This window comes from Polypterus senegalus, chromosome 10, assembly GCF_016835505.1.
Source record: "Polypterus senegalus isolate Bchr_013 chromosome 10, ASM1683550v1, whole genome shotgun sequence".
Classification (NCBI taxonomy): Eukaryota; Metazoa; Chordata; class Cladistia; order Polypteriformes; family Polypteridae; genus Polypterus; species Polypterus senegalus.
Genome location: NC_053163.1, coordinates 29,212,687 through 29,237,768, shown reverse-complemented (window position 1 = coordinate 29,237,768; position 25,082 = coordinate 29,212,687). Strand labels below are relative to the sequence as shown.

The following is a 25,082-nucleotide window of genomic DNA, read 5'->3' as shown; positions in this document are numbered from 1 at the left end:
CGTTTTGCATCGCGAGAAATACACGTTGCGATAGGTTTCATCAATTTATTCTAGAAAGGTTAAACAGTTATTCTTTTCCAGAACGTAGTACACAATAACAGTTAATCCAGATGAGTAACTAAATATCTATTGTTATGTGATGCATATGCTCATAAGCAAAAGGTAAAAAAAAATGTATAAATAAATAATATATTCCACGTAAAAAATACATTGATGCCTCGCGATCCTACACTGAATAAGCAGGTTTAAAATGATGAACGTTCGTGTGACACCTATTAGGCCTTTAATATTCAAGAGCGAAGGCGGGGTTTATAAACTGGGAGGTCTCTTTGTGACGTAATTTTGGCGCTTGTAGTAGTGCGAGTGTTAAAAATCACAGACGCTGAAGTTGAGTTTCCTCCACGTTGTTTCAGGGGTAAATGCCGTTCTGTTTTGTACCATTTGATTGAAGTTACTTAAGTAATTTTAAACGACAGTTCCAAATGTAGTTTTACATTAGTGTGATCGAAACACGTGTTTTTAAACAAAACGCATGAGGCGTTGTAAGTACGAATCGAAAACGATGTTCTGACTTAGATGTTTTGCGTGAACGACATTTCAGGATGATGAGGTATTTAAAATAAATGAGTTATTGTTATAACGGTACATATAAAACTTGAGATTTTAAATACAATTGCACGTTATTTTACTACGTGGTCATTCATTCAAATAACTCGAAAATTGTATTACAGAGTAATAAAAGATACAATGTTTTAAATAAAATAATAACACCGCAAAGCATTTTTTTACATTTCGCACCTCTAAAGCTATTGCTTCTATACATACTGCTAAAATGATTGGTTTGCTTTTAAATGGAAAAGGTTTGTTTTATGTATGTATTCCCTGACCTGATGGAGAAAGTTATTTAAAACACCTTCTCAACAGGTTAATTTTGGGTGATGACGTTGATACATTCATGCAATGCCGCTTGTAATTGAGCTAGAATGTTTAGACAACGCTGAGAAAGTCGGGTCATACATGCATTTATTAATTGTATACCAGTAGGGCAAGTATTCTGCAAAATAAGCAAGTTAAGTGTCCATGGTGTTTCGCATAATATGGATATTATTTATTTCTCTAAAATGGATTTTCAATGCAAAGTGATAAAAAAAAAAAATTACATGAAGAGTGTATCAAGCTTTTTGATTGGAAGCACGTTGGTTACAGTGTTTTATTTCAGTTTCTTATTCGGAATTCACCTTTATTTGATCTGCTGACATATTTTCTGCATATGTGTTGTGTGCTTTTTTTCATACTGCCATTTTCAGCAATGTGTTTAAGAATTAATATACTGTACACAGCAGCATCGTTATTTTAGTTTAACATTTATTTGCGAGTTATTTTGTAATGTGCATTTTCAGGTTTGCTGCTTAATAACACTTGAGCAGATTAGTTGACTCATCCTAGGAGTTCGCATTTAGATGATTTTCAGAGTAGTATATTTCCAACCCTTCATAAAACATTTTCACTTGAGCTTTTTAACTCGTCATTTCAGAAGCTAGTCTATACAGTGCTTACAGTAGAAACATACTTAAGTAAAGAATATTTTGTTCTTGGATTTGATAAAAGTACTTTGATGTACATTCATTAGTTAGACTAATTTTTCAGTTTATCCAACAACAACAAAAAAAAAGTGTCCAAACTGGTTATTTGTATAAGATCCAGTTAGGTTCGTTTAGGAATCTGTTTTTGGTATTGAATGATCTCTTCTAGGTAGGTTAAGATATACCTAATTAAACTTACTGCAAAGTGGCCATATGTGGCAAGATTGTAAAGTGGATAATATCTTGTTCTTTTTCATCTTGGGGGTCTTCTTGTAAGTCACCTTTTAGTTACTGCAAATATTGTGACATGAAAAGTTTGTGTTGTATTTGTAATTTTCATGGAACAAAGTCATCTTACCTTTTGTGTTTTTTTTTTTAGGCAGATTTCAGAATGTCTGATAGACAAGGAGCCAAACCCAAGCGAAGGAGAAGTAGTTCATTGTCTAGAAAGAGCAGGACTGTGCAGAAGAGTAAAAGACGTCGTTCATCTTCAGGTATTCCGAACGTTTACTAATGAATCTTCCCTTGAAATGCATGCTTGCTACTATACAAATCCAAATTATTAAAAATTGTCTTTGAAATACTGAAGCTTTAAAAACTCTGCAAAGGTAGCTTAAAATGTAGAACTCAGCAGAGCTGTAATGAAACTGTTATCTGGTTTCATGTCTACGTTACAGCCCCCCATCCCAATAAAAGCATTGTGTATAATTTTGAAAAACAGCAAAATCGTCACTCTTGAAAGTGTTTTTATTTCTTCTTTCCTGATCCAGTAATCAGGATTTCATGGAAAGTGCAAAATCCATGTTTGTTTTGTTTTTATTTGAATTTGTTTTAACTGTTCAATATGTATCGACCTTATCAACTTTGTATTACCTCAGAGTAATCAATTATCCATAGTAAAATATTACATTCCTACTATCCTATCCTACTGAGTAAGGAATTCCAAAACATGATACTGTGGTGCTCTCACATTGATGCTAATTTGTCTATTTGTTCCCAAAACGTGTTTCTCATCATTTGTGAGATATTGTGTCCGTGTTGCTTCTGGAATATTCTCTGTATTGCCAGTAGCAAAATCTCATGCAAGAATGTAGTCTGAAATGCTATTTTAATAGTTTAAACTTAAAACAGTATTAATTGTCTCGTGTGAGCAACATAAAGGGGATGTGTTACGGACCAATGGATATATTTTTATTTACATGCATTTTGATTATGCTTAAGTGTCTGAAGTGATTCAGACAAACACTGCACATGTGTGTTTGATTGCATGCGATATGCACATAAAACATGTGCTGATCATTTATCTTTGTGTATTATCTTTGCTTTTGGTATCGCACAGAATTGACCAACTAAAGTAAATGTGCGGCACACACAGGTTATCCTCAGAACTCGCCGATTTTCAAATCTCTTTAAAGGGTATAGCAAATTTCAACATTTCCTCTCATATTACGTAATAACTAAACCATCAAAAGAAGACATAGTTACAGCAGTGTCAATTTAGTTTGTCAAAGATCACAATTCAGGTATGTGGAGCAAAACAAATCTAAAAGTCTTTTTAAGAGACCACGCCTACAACTGCTGGTAGTGTTTTGCTTTTTTGCTGTTTTTAATTAATTTTCAAGACCTGGTTAATCAAATTTGAGTCAGTGGAATTGGCAGAATTATGTACACAGCTGGAAATCAAAATAGATGACCTGCCAGCCTGTCATAGGGCACTATCATTCATAAACCAAGGCTTGGCTCATGTGAGGTTAATATAAACTTGCTAAATATTTGAAATTTGCACTACTTTGGGATATTTTTTCTTGTAGTATAATCCATATGGACAAAATGAGACTGGACGAATAACACAAATAAAGTGACCAGCTCAGAATTGAAACTTCAGCTGTGAAACCCCTTTACATTTTTTTTTCTTGAAATTCTTTTCCTCTTTATAACTGTAATCTCAGCTGCAACATTTACTTTCAGAATTCACAGTTAAAGCAATAGCGGTTGACCACCACACCCCTAAAGTTCTGTATATGACAATAGGCAGTTTGCAATTTGATGGGTCTGTAGATATGTAGGGGTTTATATAGAAGTGTTCCTGAATTCATGCAAGTATTGACTATTTTATATTTAGTTTTATATTCAATAGCATGGCTCAGTCATTGTCTTACTCATTCTTTTAGGATTCTTTTAGGGTGACATCAAACATTGGCTGCGGAGTATTTACAAATAAAGTCTAAGTGGCTTAAAAGCTCTGGTAACAATACGGGACAGTGATTTTATGTAGATGTCTGTTAGAAAATGGCCTACATCATAGAAACTGCCAGTACTTGTTTAACTAATAAATGTTGAGCACTAGAGTGGCACATAAATTTGTTAGGAGAGGGGAAGGGATCTGAGAGTGCTTCACTGCAGCGGGATTCTTGTGGTTTCTTGCAGAATGTATTGTTCGTCTATTAAATTAGTGTAGCTTTGTCAGAACTTTGGCTTCTGCATCTTCAGGTTTATCTGTGTAACTTAACCATTAATATTTTTTAGGTTTGGGGACATGAATTGTTGAATATACCCCTGCTTGCTCAAGGGCCAGTTATCCTAACCTCCACGTCTGTGGGAATGTGAGAGGAAAACCCATACAGGGAGGATGTCTGTGTAGAGTTTGCACCAAGTCCAGGAATGTAATTTGAAACCAGGATGCTAGATTCATGAACTGGAAACACTAATCACTATGCCATCCTGTGATGTAATAAATTAAATATATTCATTTCTTTTGGTAATAGTTTTCTTAAATATTTCCTCTACATCCAGTCAGATTTGCTTGTTCTTGTGTTTATTTTAATCATGGCCAAACCAGAAGCGACAACATTTTGAAATTTTGTTTAGTCTAATATGTTGGATTGTAAAAATATTTAATTACTTTGGCTAAATAAATTATTAAAAATTGGTGTGTAAACTGACCAAGATAATTGTCTTAATATGTAATGCTGCAAGTATGAATGATCTCATTTACTGGCCATAATGTAGTAAAGCCCATTGCAATTGCTTTTTAGTAGAGAAATGCCTGGAAAAAGTATCAAAATGGGTTTGTCAATTAAATCATAATTTCATTATTAAAGTTCAGTAACTTGCAGAAAAAACAAAATTTTGTGAAAGCTGCTTCCCGTCATATTTATTTTTCTTAGTTTATTAATGTCACCAATGAAATACACCTTAAGAACCATGTCTGACTTATGTCTTATGCTTTAAACTAAACCCTTTCTTTCATAATCTTAAGAACAGAGACGAAGGAAGTTAAGGAGAAACAAAGCAGGCAGAAAGAGTGTCAAGAAGCGAAAACGCAGGGTAGTGAAAAACAAATTGAAACGCAAGATGCCAGTGAAGAAGAAATTCAAGAAGAAAAGAGGTAGATGCAGTTTAGGAAGTGTTCTCCATTTATTGGATGTCCCTGCCTTTTGTAGCAAAGGTGTCTTTGTAAGTTCTATGGTTTACTTTTCCAAACATATGAACTCTTCTGGTTCCCGTATGAACCAAAATACTCTTCGACTATTATTCTGGCCCAGGTCAATTATATCCATAGTTTATAGGTAGTTGGGTTTCATAATTCATTATTTGAAAAATGATAAAATAGAATGTCTATATGTAAATATCAGGAAGAGTGCTTTCATATGTTTGTGTGTCATATATTGAGAAACCAAAAGTTAAAACGTAACTTTGTGACTTATTAACCACTATACCTCCTATTTACAGAATGTCATTACCAGACAAAAATATCATTCTTTGCATTTCCTAGCTATCTGTTCCAATTACCTAGTGACATTTTATGTATTTGAGTCTGTAAATTGAGTCTGGCTACATTTAAATGTTGTGGATACTGTCATCTGCTAGATACAAGTGTTTGAATCCCAGTTCATGTGTCTCTCTTTTTATAACTAATTTGGTATTCAGTTGAGAAGCAAATTATTAAGTGACTAAGTTACTGGCTGTGTGCAAAAACACATTTTGTTAGCTTTATCTGAAAACCAAGATTGTGTATAAAAAAAAATAATAATAATACTGTATATCTTCTATTGTCATGATATGCACTGCAATGGGGAGAAAAAAAAACCTGTGTAAAATTAGAGAATTCTGTATGTCAGTGTTTGTGTGAATGGAGCATTCACTGATAAACAAGATAAGATTTACAGTAATACAGTACATAATTTTTCTGAGTGCTTGAGGGCCTTGATATGGCCATCAGTTTCTTGCATGTAATACATGAGAAGTGTACGGCAAGTCATATAAACAATAACAGTCTTACTCAAGAACATAGTTAAGTTTAAACGGAAATTATTTTTAGCGGTTTCTTCCATAAGTTAAAGAATAGTTTGCATTTGTTTATTGCTAATTTATTGAGCTGTTTAAGTGGTGTGAAATAAGTTAATGTAATTTGAGGGCAGGTGACCTAAATGCAAGTACTGCAAATGATGCATCCTCCCCGATCTGCATGTTACTTATACAAATGTATAATTGTATTAATCATTTGTCCAGCCCGCTATATCCCAACACAGGGTCACGGGGATCTGCTGGAGCCAATCCCAGCCAGCACAGGGCGCAAGGCAGGAGCAAATCCTGGGCAGGGTGCCAGCCCACCACAGGACACACAGATTAGGGACAATTTAGGATCGCCAATGCACCTAACCTTTGGACCGTGGGAGGAAACCGGAGCACCCGGTGTAAACCCACACAGACATGGGGAGAACATGCAAACTTCACGCAAGGAGGACCCAGGAAGCGAACCCAGGTCTCCGTACTGCGAGGCAACAGCGCTACCACTGCACCACTGTGCCGCCCCTTTAGGACTGTATTTTTCCCCCTTTTTTTTTTTTTTTTCCTTTTAAAAAGTTTGATTACTGTAAATAGACAGTTGTAGCCTACATTAGTACATCATGTTTGGATCAGATTAGATACCTTGTCTTATTCAAATAGAAAGTAGAGGATTCTAAAGCTTTACTGTTAAGTAATCACTTGAATATATTAAAATGTACAAACATTGTGTAGTGGTTTTATATTCTTAATATGAGAATAACCATGATAAATGCCTGCTAGATTCTAAAAATCATTTCATTGTTCAAAATGAAGTGAATTGTTTTCTAATGTTAAATGAAATTTAACCTTTAACATTTTAAAATTTGGTTGGTTGGTATGTTGGTTACAATCTTTCAGCTGAATTAGTCAGAACCCACTTATATGTAGTACAGATAATAAAAACGACATATAATGGAATATGGTCAGCCAGTAAAGTCCACAAAGCATATATTATACAGGTTTTATAGGGAATAGAATGCCAACAGTCTGAATGTTGACAAGTACCTGTGTTATATGGAACCTAATATTTACTAGCTGGTCAGATAATGCAGGGAGACAGAACTCATTGATGTAAACGTCGAGTGGTGCAGAGTCCATAGATAATGAACAATCAGAATTTTGAAAGCAATGGGTTTTAATCATCTACTATCAAGCTGTTAACAAAATCCTTTTTGTACAGCAAAGAAAGGTTAAATGTTTAATACTTACAACTTTGTATGTCACATAATATTCTCTTTGTTTGCCCATGCTGCTAGTTGACCTACCTATATGGTTGTACCTACATTACAAAATGAGCATTTAATTTTTTTTCAAAGCAGAAAGATGCTTTTATGCAGTGATGGTACATCACTGGTTAGATTAGAGTTTTAATGTGCGTGTACTATTGGTCGATATAGTCTCAGAGTCACAAATTCTAATGCCTGATGCTGATGTATTAAATGCAAAAGAAGGCTAGCATTAAAAGGTAAAGCTAATGCAAGCAGTGTGAAAATCTGTGTTATGTGTCAAGTGAAATTAGAATATACATCCTAAATGAGTGCTCAGCTGAACTTAAGTTTTATTGAGGGAGAGGAAGACTAATGCCGTTGAAGGTTTAGATATGCCAGTGATGCACTATGAGTTAAGAGTGAGAGGAAATGCATTCAAAATGATTACATGGAGTGAAAGATGAGGAATGACTAAATAGTGAGGTGTAGTATGCTGGAAATATAATAGATGGGAGCTAGCCTACATTGCCTGGGAGGTTGTAATGGAGCATCTGAAATGATATGTTCATATTAGCTTAATCATTTTACTTGAACCAGGAGAAACTTACTAACTGCTGAATTTCACTTTGTGATTACTCGTTCAGGAAGTGCTCTTCATTTGTTTGAGTTTTGATGGAGCATATTCCTTGTACATTTAACTCCACTGTGTAATAATACTCTTGTTGAAGTTTTTGTAGATCAGTCTTACTGATAAGACTTGATACTGACAAACTCTGTTATGACCATATTGACAGCACTAGGCATATTCACTGATTGGTTGGTGTATTGTTATTTTATTATATAGGCATTCTCAGATTAGCTTGATGGATATGTGCTCAAGTGTTGTATGGCAAAAATAAGGAAGATAGACTCAAATTGCTGTAGTAGGATTAGAATTTGTAAACTATTTCGTAAGGAGTTCCAAGTAAGAGTACAGCATAATGTAATTTTTTATTAGGATTAATACGTCTGAAAAATGACTTGTTTACTATCACAGTCCATTTAAAATTTTTCTTTTGCTAAATAGGTGAAGAAGGACCTGTGAAGAAAAAGCCCGCAAAAGGGAAAGGAAGTAAAAGGCTTGTAGGTGGTCATATGTCTATAGCAGGTATCCAAGAATATCTAATTTTATTTTTCCCCCTGCAGAATTTATATTATATATTCAGAGGGTTTTACCTTTTTGAAAAATCTCTAATGCTCCCACTTATTTCTTTAATATGTTGAAAAAGTATGATTTGTCTTTTCCAAGTTGCACAATTTGTTCAGTAATGTGAGTTAAGTGCCAAGTAAGGTTAATGTGAAGAATTGCCTACTTGTAAATAATCTGTTCTTTTGTCCTTAATATATTTTAGTATAATGTATATACCCAGCCTGACTTTATACAATAAGAAATGTTTTATTCCTGTGATATAAGGTGTTTTAACTATTATATCTCATGCAAGTTACAAGTTCAGGTATTGTGATATTTTGTGTACTGCGGAGAACTGGCTTACCTCTTATTTCAGATGCTGTTTTAATGCTGGACAGTGTAATAGAACGGTGGTGCCAGAGAGCCCTTAAACACAAACATACAAGCACAGTCCCAGATGGGTGCTTATTACAAAAATATCTTGCCAGAAGTACCAAAGCACAAGTTTTCTCTCCTACAATCACCTCTCCTGTCTCCACCTCACTGCCCTTGTCCAGCTGAGTTTTGCTTGTCCTCCTCCCACCTCCAACTCGCCTGGACAAGGCAATGCAGTCCCTTTTATTGCATACCCGTGAGTACTTCCGGTGAAAGGGCTGTTGCCCCTTGGAAGCATTTCTGGGTCACCTGAAAGTCCCACATAAAAGGGAATACATCTTCCTGCAGGAGTTTCTTCTGAGCTCTGCTGGGGTTCAACTCTAGGCATTCCCTGGTGTTTCTTGAATGGGCACAGATATCCAGGGCTGCTGTCATCTAGCGCCAGAAAGGAATAAACACTCTCGGAGACAGAAGGTACTAGAAACATGATTAGTTGGGATGCCTATCCATTTCCCCCACAGCCTTCCATTGGGGAAAGGCATCTTCTCCTCTGTTTGGGATATCTGTCTATCCACCTGGAAAGTCTTGTTCGGGTATGGCACCTTTTTCTTCTTTGGGCTGTCTGTCCTCTTGGAGCCTCCTGTCTGAGTAAGGAACTATCCCCTTTCATGGCCAGGATGCCCGTACATACCAATTGACGTCCATTTTGCCATCCTGGAATATAACTTGCGTCATCCTGGCTTTGTCTGCAGCAGAAGTGATTCACTCTCTACCAGTATCTTTTTGATAAATCATTCTGAATACTGGTGATTTCAAACAAACAATCAAGTGTCTATTAGGCATGTTCCATCCATGTACACTTCAAGCTGGACCTGCTCTATCCAAATGTTAATTAATTTAAATAATAACCCATAGTGTAATCTGCACAGGTCTGACCTTCTCTTACTGCCACCTACAAACCTGTTACTGACAGGAACAGTCAATAAAGTATATCAAAGTATATCTACTGTATAATAATGTTTTTGTTTTTATCATATGGATGCATTTATTCATTTAAGCTAGTATAAAAGTTTTATGCTAGGCATCCATTAGTTTCTTTTTGAGTGATTTGTACATTCAATGAACATGCAATTTTTCATAAGATATGGAAACTTAATTTAATTCCTGATTCCATAGCAAATCTGTAATAACATGGTAAATGACAGTTTTTAATTTTGTAAAATGTAATAGAATATGAGAAAACAGTTTGTGTTATAATTTTATGTTGTTAATGTACCAGAAATAACTTAATGATTTTTTTGTTACAGAGCAGCTACAGGTTTAAAAACTCCAAAATAATAATTTTTTTTTTTTTGTTTTTAATATATAACCCTTATAGGTGGTATTTGGAAAGCAGTTCATGATTCTGTGACAGTGGGAGGCACTGCATTTGCCATGTTCCTTGGCTCTCAGCGAACATGGAAAAGCAAACCCATTGATGAAAGGGCAGCAGAAAGGTTCCGCCAAGCCTGTGTTGAATATGGATTTCATCCCAGTGTGATCCTGCCACATGGCTCCTATCTAATGAATTGTGGTTCTCCTAGGAGGGGTATGGATAAATGATTAATGAATTTTTATGGAGAAAGATACTTTTCCTTAACATTTTTTTAATCATTAATTGATGTGTAATTTAAACTTGCAGATTATAATAGTTAACTTTTTATTTCAATGAGAAATGTGATAAGAGCAGATTCATCCATGCATCTGTTATCAGTTTTGTTAATCTACTTCATGATTGAGGTAGGACTGGAACTTATCTCTGAAACTTCAGGAGAAAGGTAGGATTCAGCCCTGGATGGGACATCAATCCACTACCATGAGCACCTGTGCACACTTCAAAACTCATATTTGGCCAATTTATTTAAAATCTAAACATTTAGAAAAATTGAATGTGAAACAGAGTATGTGGAATGGGTGTTGGGGCTCCTTTAGTCAGAGAATTTTGAATTTTATTTTACTGCACACAAACCCCAGGCACTGAACCATCTCTAGAGACTCTTCTCATCAGATGTTAAAGTTACTTAGGCTGTTTAAATAATGGAAATACAAGTCAATATATTTGTAAATCTTCTAGGTTTTCAAAAAGGTTTGAGATTGTTCATTGTAAAATTTCCTACCCAATCTTAAGTAATAATAAAAGACTTTTAGGCTAAATGGATTTAAATATAAATAACTAATAAAAATAACATGGAGTGCTAACAGTGCTATATAATCCACCACAGTAAATTGTTCATTGGACCTTACTTTTGATAGTTCTTGGAGCATTAGGAATTATTGTTATTCAAAGACTGTTTGATAAATGAGCACCTATTTCAATTGGTGGTGAATATCAAATAGAGAGTATTTACCTTGGCTTGCCAAACAGGAGTAAGTTCACATCTGTTTGCTTCTTTCCAAAATTTCATAGTATGCATGTTTTCAACCCAGTAGGAGTTCTGACAGTTTGGTAGTGTCCTCTAGAAATCTAAATTAGACAAGGGCATGGCATTTATTTATTTATGGCCTCTTTATATTTCAAACTAGCAAAATACCCGCGCTTCGCAGCGGAGAAGTAGTGTGTTAAAGAAGCAATGAAAAAGAAAAGGAAACATTTTGAAAATAACGTAACCTGATTGTCAATGTAATTGTTTTGTCACTGTTGTGAGTGATGAGTGTTGTTGTCATATATATATATATATATATATATATATATATATATATATATATATATATATATATATATATATATAATATAACACACACACACATACATACATATACACACACAGCTATTTCGTATCAGTGCAATACGCTGTTTGTTAAAACAGTTGACTCCCGCTCTTACGTGCAATAACAAATCAAATCATTCAGTTGTCTTTGCTCATATGTCATTTTAGAGCTGGACGCCTGGCATCTTTTTGGCCACAAGTTCGTTTCTGTTTGGTGTGAGGTTCTGTGTTGTGGAGATTCTCAGGATGGATTGCAGGTGCTCATCAGTGAGGCGACTCCTGTGTGCTGTTTTGTTAGTCTTTATCACTGAGAAGAGCTTCTCACACAGATATGTGCTACCAAACATGCACAAGGTTCGAGCCGCATGTAGACGGACTTTTTTTGTTCTTCAAAGTCACCAAAGCGCCGTGCAAACTCAGTGCGCAATAACTATAGCTTCGCAATAACTTGTAAGTGTTCGGCAAGGCAGCTGAAGCGCTGCATTATGGGATCTTTAGTTTATTGTGTTACCAGCGCTTCATATACCCGGGCCATTAATAACAATAATACAGTATATAAAATGATCTCGGGCGGATATAATTACACGCCGGGCGGATGTGGCCCGTGGCCCTTGAGTTTGACACATATGGACTAAATAGAACTTGAAAAGATATATTTTTCAAATGTGATCGCAATTCAGATAGAGTTGATGCGACTACAGCCTGCATGCCTCAATGAGTCATCCTCCTCGCTCTTACTTTTTACCGTTCATCTAATGAATACACTGAGTATGGCTTTACCAAAACAATCATTGATGGCGAATAAAGTATCCATTATTCGAGTATGTAGAGCGGGATATATATATATATATATATATATATATATATATATATATATATATATATATATATATACCGTAGCGTAGCGAGAAGTAGTGTGTTAAAAAGGTAGAAAAGAAAAGGGAACATTTTAAAAATAACGTAACATGACTGTCAATATACAGTATTTGTTTTGTGAGTGTTACTGAGTGTTGCTGTCATCAATGATTTGATTATCATTATTTCTTTCAATCAGGTTCGTATTTGTAGGATGTGTTGTGTTCAAGTTACATTCCGTGTTTGTCAATCGTTGTAAAGATGACAGGTTTCATTCATCGATTCGTTTCTTCAATCAATAAACAGCTCATCTTCTTCTTTATCTGAGACCTGACACACTGCATGCACGGGTTTTTTTTACACTGTCTTCCTTTAGCGGGACATTGACTTTTTCCACCGTGTGCTTTGTTTCCACAGTAGCTGCATTTATGAATATGCTTATCAGACCGTTCATATTTTTTGCTGCCTTTTCAATTGTGTAATTCGGTTTTGTTCAGCTCTTTGGAACTGTTGCTTTTATCTGTGCACTCGTCAGTTCACGTGAGCCACTCGGTGTACTTGCATCGAAGGTTCCCAGCTGTGCTGGTGCCATCTCGTGCTATGTCCGTGGCTGTATTTAATGTTACCTTAGTCCTGGCAATTAAAACTTTCTCTCGCAGTTTCGCTGAGTTTGTGTCAAACACCACCCTGACCATCTCATCTTCCTCTCTATAAGCACAGTCCTTCACCCGTGAATATTTACCCGTGGCAGTTTGCTATTGGATTGCCGCTGACGGACGGCCTTATATGGGCAGGCACTAAATTACAAACGCCAGCGCAGCCTGTCTATGAACTTAATTTAAAGTGTAGGTTTACATCGTGCTTTGTTTCCGAAGTAGCAGAACTCATGAATATGGTTGTATATGTCACTCGCTCGCTTCTTATTGTTTTGCTGCCTTCTCAATTATATAATGCATGTTTTCTTCAGCGCTTTTTGAGGTCTTCCTGGTTTTCTATGTACTGCGTGATTACGTGGGAGGCGTGATGATGTCACACGAAACTCCGCCCCCACGGCGTTGAAGCTCATCTCCATTACAGTAAATGGAGAAAAACTGCTTCCAGTTATGACCATTACGCGTAGAATTTCGATATAAAACCTGCCCAACTTTTGTAAGGAAGCTGTAAGGAATGAACCTGCCAAATTTCAGCCTTCCACCCACACGGGAAGTTGGAGAATTAGTGATGAGTCAGTGAGTGAGTGAGTGAGTGAGGGCTTTGCCTTTTATTAGTATAGATTACTTTACCTATGTGAAGAGTTTTTTTTAATATTTTGTATTAATATGTAGTTTTATTAATAGTTCATTAATATGTATATTAATGTATATACAGGTAAAGTTGTTCTTATTTTAGAATATTTAATTATCCTTTCAGCTAATCTAAAATGAAGACACGTCCTTTTGTAGCATATTTTTACTTTCTCGTATATATAGTAGGAATCGTGAAAAAATTCAACCTCGAGATTTTGATGAATCTCAACGGTTTAGACCTTCCTGAGTTCGAAAGTACCATTTTTAAAATTATGTTTGTGTGTAAACACAATAGCTCAAACATTTAGGTCAATGAGATTCTGTACACCTGCTTTATAGCAAAAAATAAGGAATCTTATCAACGGAAGTGGTACTTTAACTGAATACTTTCACAAATTTTCAAGTAAACTATGTTTATAATTACAGAATGATGATTCAAATTTTATATAGATATTTATAGTGATAAAAAGCAAACATATAAAATTTGAGAAAAATTGCTCAACTGGAAGTAGTACTTTATTTAAACAACAATTCACATTTTTTGTATCCTGGAAATCTAAATGTGCACACAATATTAAAAACTTTATTCATTATAGCCCATATTCTTTTAATAACTGTTACTAATTTAATTTTAATTTATACATCATCAGTTTAACAATAACATGTAAACATTGAACATGCCATGTAAATATAAAGATATAATGGGAACAATAAGCTGCTACCATGTTCCTGGTAATACATTTCATTTTATGATATATATAATTTTTTTTTTTTTTTTTAATTTCCATCACCATTATCATAATTCAATGTAGCTAAATGCAGTTTTACCTATAGCAATTTATTGCAACAAATATTACATAATACTAACACTTTTTCAGTGTTTTTAGGTAACTAACTATACTGTAACTCTTTTTACTTTGCTTGATCTGCATTGTAATCCTGGTAATGCATATTTAGTCATGAAAAATTCCACCATCGTTTGACCTACGCAAGTGCGAAAATATCATTTTAATATAAAGTTTGATTATAAATAGAGATAAATGATTGTGTACCAATATTATCAATTAGTTATGATGAGAAACAGTCGTATGATATTTCAGAAATATTGCGCAACTGGAAGTGGTTCTGATGACCTTTTCCTCTGTATCAGTATATGAGAAAGTCGAGGGGAGTACACTCCTGATTGATTTATTTATTTATTTATTTATTTTTTTAAGAACTTGTGCAGACAAATATAATAGGACCCTAAACCTAACATTTTATTGCACTTCTTTTACTGCAAACAGTTGATCCCTAGAGCTCTCAGTGAGACATCTGCACTTGTCAACAGGGGGTTTTGCCCACTCTTCCTGAGTGAACCGCTTCAGATGCGTCCGATTTGAAGGGGACCTTCTCCAGACTTCATGTTTCGGTTCTTTCGGTAGATGTACGATGTGATTCAAATCAGGGCTCAAAGAAACACTTCAAAATAGTCCTACACTTTGTTCTTAGCCTTTCTTGCGTGTTTTTAGATGTGCGTTTCATCCATCCATCTATTATCCAACCCCGCTATATCCTAACTACAGGGTCACGGGGGTCTGCCTGAGCCAATCCCAGCCAACACAGGGTGCAAGGCCAGAAACAAACCCCAGGCAGAGTGCCAGCCCACCACAGTAGCTGTGTGTTTTTGAGTCATTATCCTATCGGAAGGATCCATGACTTGCAACTGACACAGCTCTTTCTGACACTGGGCAGTACGTTTTGATCCAGAATGTTTTGTAATCTTAATATGTCATTGTTCCATCCATAAACACAAGGCACTCTTCAGTGTTTCACAGTAGGGGAGGTTTTCTTTTCTTTGAAAGTTTCCTTTTTTTGTCTGTGGACATAGCGCTGATTTGACTTAACCTAAAAGTTCTAGTTTTGTATCCTCTGTCCAAAGAACATTCTCCCAGAAGCATTGTGGCTTGTCAATATGCATATTCTAAACTTGCAGTCTCTCTTCCCCCTGTAATAACAGTGAAGTTTGGGGGGAAAAAAAAATCAGTCTAATCAAATTATTTATGATCATTTCTATAGTACTGTACTAGGGTGTTGTACTGTGTTAGCCATTATGAATGTAGTGAAAAGTGAAGCAAAATGACACCTTTTATTGGCTAACTAAGAAGATTACAATATGCAAGCTTTAGAGGGAACTCAGACCCTCCTTCAGGCAATATGATCTTTTCTAGAAATGCCAACAAATGTGTCCAGGCCATTTTAGAATATCTTTGTAGAATAAGTAGTGCGTCATCTCTTTTCACACTTGCTTTGCTTTACTCGATGACATATAAGGCATGTAGGTCTACACGGGACAACTGCTTTTCATTTAATTACTCTTCAGGAGGTATGCAGCACATTTTTAATGAGCAACAAGGGTACCGACAAAATTGTCCACATTCAGTTCGGTGCTGCTCATTTTAACCATTTCAACTGTATCTGTATACTGTATAGGGATACTTTTACCTTAATTACTTAAATTCCATCAGACATATTAATATTTACTGAACTCTACAGCACAAACTAAGACTAAAGAATTTACTACATAAAAAAAAGAGTTTAAAAAATTAGGATGTAGAGTGTTAGTAGTACTATGAGTCTTTTTTTTTTTTTTTTTTTTTTTGCTTTTTAACTATTTGTTCAATTATTCAATTTTACCTGTGCTTTAAAGACCTGACAGCATTAGCACTGTAACCTTCAGCTATGAAACACTGAGGAAAAAAAAAAACGTAATATCTAAATATTAATGGTGGTAACTGAAGTAGCGTGTTTGCTCATCATTGGGAATGATATATACCTGTATATATAAAATCCTGGTAACCTATTTCATATTGTACTTTTTTCTTATTTTCATGTAAATTCAGCTTCTTTTTATTTCTTTTTATGGATTTTTTGCATATGTCATTTTATTAAAGAATTTGTGTAGCATTACATTCAAAGGCATGTTTGCTGTCTATTGAGGATCTAACTCCTTATGACCTTGAGCAGGATTAACCTACCAGCTCATTCATTGCTGTAGCTGATAACCAAGGATAGTTTTCATATTCTCACATGGACATGACTTTTGTGGTTTAGTTTTAGAAATGGAGTTTATAGTATGGGTCTGCTTAGAACAAGCATTTGAAATATGTAAATATGGGAGGAAACTACAAAAAATGTAAAATATTAGGCATTCATTTTTGTTGAATGTTTATATGGCTTTAAACCTTATATAATAAAGCAATATTAGAAACTGAGAAACACCTGAGAAATCATGTTTTAAATTTGATTTTATACATCATGGCATGATTTTAGTTAACCTTGCTTAATATACAGTGTGGCAATAATGAAAGACTGGGTCTGTTGGTAATGGAGGTTAGGTAATTGTTTAACTAAAGCACTTTTTCCTTCTTGTAGTCTACTTGTGCTTTACTGAGCATTTCTGTATTGACTGTGCTTTTCTATTTTTGTGTATTCTTGCTGAGTTTTTGCAATTTTTTTTTTTTTTTTGGGCCAGATATTTTTGAAAAAAGCAGATCAATGCTGATTGATGAGCTGCGACGCTGTGAACAACTTGGCCTGACTATGTTTAACTTTCACCCTGGATCAACTCTGAATGAAATCAGTGTGGAGGAGTGTCTTGAAAGAATAGCAGACTCAATTAACTATGCCCACCAGCACACCAATAAGGTCATGACTGGTAAGCCCAAATAATATGCAAGTCTTCAATCGCTATATGAGACATATAGTTTAAAAACTACCCAGTTGCTATTCAGATGTTTTCATACCCACATATTCTTTAAAGCTTTATTGCATTTAATCAAAGTTTGATGTCCCATAATTCATTATTCTTTTTTCAGTGGCTTTGTTGGAATACTGTAAACCTATTGCATTAACTGTATTATATTATATGACCTGTCATAGAAAGGATTGCCCTCTCTTTTAAAGTACTTAGTTAAAAATCAGTAATTGATTATTTCAATGAATAATAAATCTTGTTTATAAATTTGTGGACAACTGTATTTAAAGTCAAAGCACATGTATAATACATTTGACAAATAACAGCAGTTATTTGTAGCGTACAGTTGTAAGTAAATTGCTGATATGTTTTCAAAAGCTAGTGATGCATTTTTTTTTTTTTGCTATGTGTTTTAACAGTAATTGAAAATATGTGCTGTCAAGGAAACACAGTTGGGGGAAGATTTTCAGAAATAAAAGGAATTATTAAATTGGTGAGAAACAAAAAGAGGATTGGGGTCTGTTTAGATACATGCCATGCATTTGCAGCAGGTTGGTACATTAATTTAGCTTTAACTTGTACAAGATAGTCAAGAATATATGAAATAGTACAACTATCATATTTTTTAGGGTATGACCTATCGGCAAGGGGTGGAGTGAAGAAAATGCTAGATGAGTTTGATGCACAAGTTGGCATGAAGTACCTCGTGGCCATTCATCTAAATGACTCTAAAGGTAGTTTTTTCTAATGTAGCTTCAGTTAATTCTTGCAGCATTCTTCACCAGAGACTGACTTTGAGCACCTTGCATAGATTTAAACTTTCAAAATGATTGCTGAAAATTATAAAAACTTGCAACATTTATAATACGGAAGCACCTGGATCTGTTTTAGAAACTATAATACATTTCTAGAGACAGCAATTGATGGAAATGTATTAACTTTACTATTAAAGAATAGTATAGAATACATTTTTTCTAATGTATACTGAAGTGAAATTGAAATAACATCTATTTTAGGCATGGGTTTGATTCTAAGGGTTTTTAGGATTTTTCCATGACTTTGTGTGTGCATATGCAAGCCAGTGTAGAAATTAGTTATGTAATTTGGTGCAGTGGCTAAGGAACCTGACTATAAACAACAAGATTGATTTGACTCGCTGTGCGACTTTCAGCATGTGGCTTGACCTGCCTTCACTTGAATTGAAGAAAAAACAAATGTAAGCCATTCTCCTGTTGTATGATCTTTTAATTCACTTCACCATAGATAAAGGCATCTGTAAAATGTTCAGTAATAACAGCTTTCGCATAATGATTTTTTCCCCCATAAATGTTAAGATGTTTGAATATTTTCAGAAAGTTTGTACAAATTGACTAGTTCTCTGCTCTAGAGATATGATCTCTCCCCACCCCCAATTTATTTGTTCCTTTGGAAGAGTAAATACTATTCAGGCCTGTAACACATAATGCGTGCTGATTCTAGAGTCCTGTGTTGCAGAGGTGTCTGCTAATTCCAAAGAATTACACAGGGGAAGGTTGTGCACCTCCCACTGTGTGCTGCTCCACAGGCCTTCTGTTATGAAGGCACTGGAGGTACATTTTTTTTTTAAGCCAGCACAGACCTTTAGTTTTTGGATTAACTAAATAGTTTAATTAGGTGTAATTTCTGACTAAACTGTTTTCTGTTTTCTCTTACAGTGGTATTGCAATACTTTTAAATCACATGCTCTTCCTAATTTTGGGTCCGCTGGGGTTATGTAGTCTTAACATAAAGTCTATGAACAAAAACTGGCTAATCAAAATAAACACCATTTTTTCCCCAGCATTGGCCTGTGACTTATTGTCATTGCAAAGGTAGGCTTAAACAGAAACTTTCTACACTTCATCTAAAAGAAAGGTTTGTATACAATAAGTTTATTCTTGGAATCAATATGGTTTTCCCTTCTACTAAAGTGTAAAAAAAAAAAAAAGGTTCAGCCTTTCACTGCATGCTGCTATAACGAGTCATTCATGCACTGCTGCCTTGATACTAAGCTATTTAAAGTAAAATTGCACCAGCGTTAATACGTTATTACTTAGCATTAAAGTAGTTGTTAAACCACTGATCTTGCTGTTTGAAGAAATTAACTTGATGAGTCCATAAACTGAACTTCATTCAGCTGAAGTCAAATCTTGAATGGCGTGTTGCACAAACAAAGGTGTGTGAAGTTAACCCACTTAATCTTTACACATTTAAAGTAAGGTACCCACCGTGTAATAATTTCTCCATTTTATTTGCATCACACATATAATTTAGTTCAACTATGGTGCATACTACTCTTGTGAGCAGTGCTTATACCACTCAATGATATACTCGAAAGATGTTTTAAGACAAAAAAAAAAGCACTATAGTATGTGTGTAGCACTACCTTATGTTTCCTACCTTTTAAGTCTGTTGTAGGTGATTAGACTATATGCATCTTGGTTTAGATGTACAGTAGTGGAAACATTACAAGGCCAAAAGATGCAAATAACATTTTAACGTGCAGATGAACCTGTCATTAATTAAGTGTCCACTAAATTGCATTCATACACTTTCCCCAAAGTGACTGTCCATGATTAGAAAAAGCAAACCACAAGCTGCATCGTTAGGAAAATAGTTTTCTGCAAATATGAATTGTGAACACCTTGCAGAATAGGCGAGGCGGCGATACCTTGAATGTGAATGCATTTGTTGTCGTACACATTTTTCAGCACAGTGTTGTTCCCCATTCCTAATTTATGAATTGCTCTCCAGGAATAATTCCGCGTTTTACATTTTTCTCCAAGCAGTATTTGTAAAGTCTTTGTTTTGTAAAACCAACACTTTAATGCATATGCATTATATAAACTATTTTTAAGAATTTGTTTTGAGGAATGAAAATGTGTCTGGTTGAAGAGGGGAGGTTTGGAGGTGATTTGGTCCTCTCCAGGACCCAGGTGGCACTAAACGTGGTTCAGTAATGTATTACAATGAATATGAAACAAATTTATGAGAGCAACATCACGTCTATGGGAAATCAGCTTCATTATGGTAGTGCAGTTAATAAACTTCCATTAACCTTCTTCGCTTTAGGCTCAAGCATCATTTGAGCAGTGAAAGAATGTTAAAAGCATTAGTCCCAAGTGTCACTCGGACAGCTGTATAGATGCATTTTGTGTAAGCATTGGACTCGGGCTGTAAAATTGCTAACGGCGTTAGTCCAGAGCGGTGTAGACTCATCATCTGCTGTCTTCATAATCATGCCTCGTAAAAAACATTTTTCAGCAGTACAGGTGTTGCACGCTCTTGACCGTGATAAGAGCAGTGGTGTTGAGGAGCTTCTCATCTGCAGTGAAAGATTAAGTGACTGTGTCTTCCAGCAGTGAAATTGAAATGGACTGTGAAACTGAAAGCAATTTCTTGTGAATCCAAAAGTGATGCTCATGTTTGGGTTTCTGTTTACCCTGCTTCAAATAAACCAGCACCACTTCGTTTTGATTTTATGGGGCAGTCAGGAATAAAAGTGAAGGTTGACAGCCAAGATCCACTTACTTACTTGAAGTTATTTCTTGATGATGATGTGATCAAAAGAATTGTTGTTGAGATGAACTGTTATGCTGACCAGTGTCGGGTAAATGACCATACACCTAAGCAGTTTTCCCATTCAAAGATATACCACACAAGACATATTTTGACAGTATACAGTATGTGGTATTAGCATCATCTATTATTATTCATTTCATATTATCATTCATCATTATTATACTTTTTACACTTCTGACTTTGTACTTTTAGTGTTTTGCATGTCTTACAGTAGAAAGAGGAGATTTAATAAAAATATAATTTTTGAAGCCAAAAAATGTAAAGCATTTTAAGTAGTTTTCTGAGAAAAAATGTAACGCTTACGAGTTTAAACACTTTATGGTGAAAAGGTAATATTTACACTGTAACTGAAGGTTTGAGGTTGGTGTATTTGCACCAAGTAAAATTGAAAGACCTTATAAGAATTTCCTGATTCATGTTTTGCATTGCTGGGCGCATCTTATCTTATGTGGAGGCCTCATTGTCTACTAAAGCTGCTGGGAGTTGTGATATCGGCCTTTTCCTGGTCACTCTCATAATTCTCCACAGCAGTATTTACAGCTTGCTTGAGTCATCATTTAGGTTTTATTTTATTTTTTTTTAACTTCAAGATGAAAATGTCAGGTATAGTTTTTGGCAAGAAAGGGTCATTTGCTTCCCTCTTTGCACTGCTGGGCTCTTGTTTTAATTAATCATCCTCTTTTTCTTGTTTTGCAGCACAGCAACACATTAAATGTTCAATCTTATAAAAGTCCTATTAGGCATTGGATGTGCTTGTGTGTACCCATTCATATTTGTATGTAATTTGTATGTAGGTTTATAATTGTGAGGATCGAAGTGGGTTAGGGATGGGTGCTGGAAAATAGGTTGCTGTGAGTGTTGGTCAATGAAAACATTGACTTTTTCTTGTATTAGATATTTTCTCGTCTATGCATAGGCCCATTTGCAAGCAGGACCTCAGGATGTGCACACCCAAGTCACCCTGATGGTAGATCCAACCATGCCATAAGAAAAAGAAGGTCAAAAGTCGCTGTTAACCTGATTATTGCTTCAAAGTCTTCATCATTGTGCTGGTTCAGATTTACCCAAATGTAGTAGATCACTTTAAACATTTTTGTGGTGTTTTACCTTATAACCTGGAAACAAATGATTTTAGTTGTGGAAGACAGAGGAATTATATGTTTATACTGAATTTTCACTTCAGTCGTTAATGTGCACTTGAATTTCTACTCCCTATGTTCTAAATTATTATGTCAGTTCATTGCTGCAGTTTACAAATATCAGCATTTTATTGTAGCATTTTTTATGGCTGTAAGAACTAATGGTATGTGCTGTATTTAAAATTCATCTCATTGGATTTTACTCAGGAATGTTGGAGTGTCACAAAGACCGCCACGAGAACATTGGTTATGGACATATTGGCTTAGATGGGTTCCGTCAGATTATGAATGAGCCCCGTTTACGCAAAATTCCAATGATTCTCGAGACACCCCACAGGTGAGCCTAGTGAACCTCCCTCCTTGATGTGAACATTTATTATTGCTTTTAAGATTTATTTTTTTTTAAATAGTAAATGCCAAGACCTGTAGCACAGCGATGAAGTGGTAAGGACCAGTACTTTATAGTCGTAGAAATGAGGCTTGAATCTTTGGCACATCAATGTTTGTGTGTTTTGTATTAGTATTTCTTTGGGTATTCCAGTGTTTTCCCATTATGAAAAGTTAATTGGTGACTTTAAATTTGCCCTGAGCAAATATGTGAACGTGTGTATGAAGTTGTGTTAGGCTGGCATCATTGTCTAAGCTCAGTGTTGTCAGCATAGGATCTAGTCCCCCTTGACACTGGTATGTTCTAAAAAGAAGTGGATGGAAGTTCATGTAACTAACTTCAGTCATTAATCAAGTCCTACAAAAATTGTTTACCTAACATCTCTAAAACAAATAGTGGACAGCTTCAATCTGGTAAATGAAAAAAAAAAATCAATATTTGTTTCATCAGGCCCAACTTTGATTATGAAAAGGAGATTCAACTACTGCGTTCTCTTTGTAACTGAAGCACACAGCTTGGACTGTTTCTTGGACAGAAGTTGAAACGTGAACTGGCTAGTTTCAGTTCTGCCCCTAAAACCGTGGTGGCATCAGTTTTCTTTCACTACACCACACAAGGTACCAAAGAAGTAGTATTTTTCAACTTTTTGCTCAGTAAGTATTATTTTGGTGCCACTCCTAAGTAGTGGTGGGGTACCTGGACAATTTTATTGTGAACACACCTGTATGGTAAGATATTTTACTTTCTGCCTTTTTGGAAACACTGATTCTCTAGAGGAAAGAAAACTACTAACTGAATGAAAATAAAGCAGAAAACATATTGCTAACAAGAGAATCATTCCTGTCTTTAGAATATTTAACGAAAAAATTTGAACATTGTAATATGGAATTCATGCAAGTTCAAAAAGGTAACATGGCTGCACCTTGCAAATATTTGGCTTTGCTAAAGTCTGGTGGTTTTTTTTTTTTATTATTGTTGTTGTACATGTTTGTATATGTTTGTATAATTGGTTATTTTGTTTATAATAAATTAGTATTTAAAATTTTACATATTTTGTCTTCAGTTAAATTGTAAATGTTTTTTCAGTAATTGTAATCGTGGGATGCTGAGAAGGTGATCCATAATCAACTAGCTATTAATACTAACAGAAATCCACTAAAGTCAGACAGACAGGAGGCAGATCCATAAACCTCAACCAGTTGTTGAAAATAATTAGAAACTACTTTGGTAAAGTGATAGAAATGACTTGAATGGGGCCTCATAGTAAAACAGGAAGTGGTCTATTCAGTGTGCATTATCCTGTGAACAGGTGTATTAATATCACAACCATAATATCAGAAATAGTATATGGGTATTTAAAAGCTTATGTGTATCGTTTTCTGTTAAGGTCAAAGCAAATCAAGTAGTCTAGCAATATCCTGAACAACAGCCATTTGGAAAATTCATATGTCACATATCCAATGTGTAAAATGCATGCATTGTTTTGCTAAAGTACTGTTAAATAATTATTTTGCATGTTGAAACTGAATCAAGCTTTTTGAACTGAAAATCCACCCTCCCATTCACTGGTCAAGAGTCCTGTCTTCATTTCAAAAGCTTATATAAAACCACTGACTTAATAATAATCAGCAGAATAAATACAATAATAAAAAAAGTTTGCTCTATGTAAAGGACTTTGAGCCACACTTCTGCATGGAAAATATGCTAAATAACTGTTATTTGAAAAAATTAAACCTAATATTAAGCGAAGATTAATCTCCGTCCTTGCATCTCCGTTTTACTTGCATATTTTTGTATTGTCATCCTGTATTGCAAAGTCATGAGGACCAGAACCAGCATTTAGGTGCATTGCTGGCCCAAACTCTGCACATTTTTACCCACAACTATATATCTTGTTTTAGGATATTGCTGGATTAAAATATTGTTCCATCTGTCTTTTGCTGTCTTACATACTCAAAACATTTTTTAAAGGAAAGTATTTATTGAACAGTATAGTAAAAATATGAAAATATACATCCATGCATTTACTTGATTTTGCTACATTTTGCCTCAGTAGTAGCTCTGTGCATGAATGTTTTCTAAAATCCCCAATTTCAATACAAATTTGTAGGGAGATAGAGATTATCCCAGTGGAATTGAACACCGGTCAGGATCAGAGCTGGACATGAAGGTACTCTTGTACAAGTGAGACAAAGAAGCACACAGCCTCATTAATATTAGTCCAAATTAAAAGCAAATAGTAAACTCAAATGTAAGCACGGAAAAGTGTAACTCTTAAACCATGATGGCTGAGGTAGAATTAAAGCTGTCTACTTGAACCAGTGAAGCAGCAACGCTAAGCACTGAATTGACACCCTACCACCACTCAAAGTGAGGTTAACTCGAATTGCCTTTTAACCTAAAATCCACATTTTTCAAAACTGGTAGGAAATTGGAATACCTGCAGAAAATAAACGTGTAGGACATTTAAAAAGAATTCATCATGTGGTACATTTTAGCTTGTAGCTTTAATTGGCCAGTTGTCATGAATCTAAATAGCACATATTTATATTCTTCATACATAAACAATTGCCAATGTAAATGGAGCCTTCCTTAAGCAGTGTATTAAGTTGGAGAACCTTTTGGAATACTTTTACATGCTCTTAGCTGGCTGCATTAAAAGTGGTGT

At 35.1% G+C, this 25,082-nt stretch overlaps 1 protein-coding gene across 3 annotated transcripts; it reads left to right on the top strand.

The window, feature by feature from the left end:
- The first annotated feature begins 28 nt into the window (after window positions 1–28).
- Window positions 29–23,390, top strand: si:ch211-141o9.10 (probable endonuclease 4). Of its 3 annotated transcripts, none has more exons than XM_039765583.1 (9): window positions 29–162; window positions 1,963–2,077; window positions 8,187–8,267; window positions 10,042–10,251; window positions 17,066–17,248; window positions 17,707–17,838; window positions 17,917–18,021; window positions 22,234–22,363; window positions 22,865–23,390. In XM_039765583.1, exons 2-9 carry the CDS (start codon window positions 1,975–1,977, stop codon window positions 22,917–22,919), a joined length of 999 nt encoding a protein of 332 aa, XP_039621517.1. In that variant the 5' UTR covers window positions 29–162; window positions 1,963–1,974; the 3' UTR covers window positions 22,920–23,390. The 3 variants fall into 3 exon arrangements, with proteins under 3 accessions (XP_039621517.1, XP_039621514.1, XP_039621515.1); XM_039765580.1 differs by lacking the exon at window positions 29–162 and adding an exon at window positions 318–415 and having other exon boundaries at window positions 22,865–23,389; XM_039765581.1 differs by lacking the exon at window positions 29–162 and adding an exon at window positions 504–610.
- The last annotated feature ends 1,692 nt before the right edge of the window (window positions 23,391–25,082 follow it).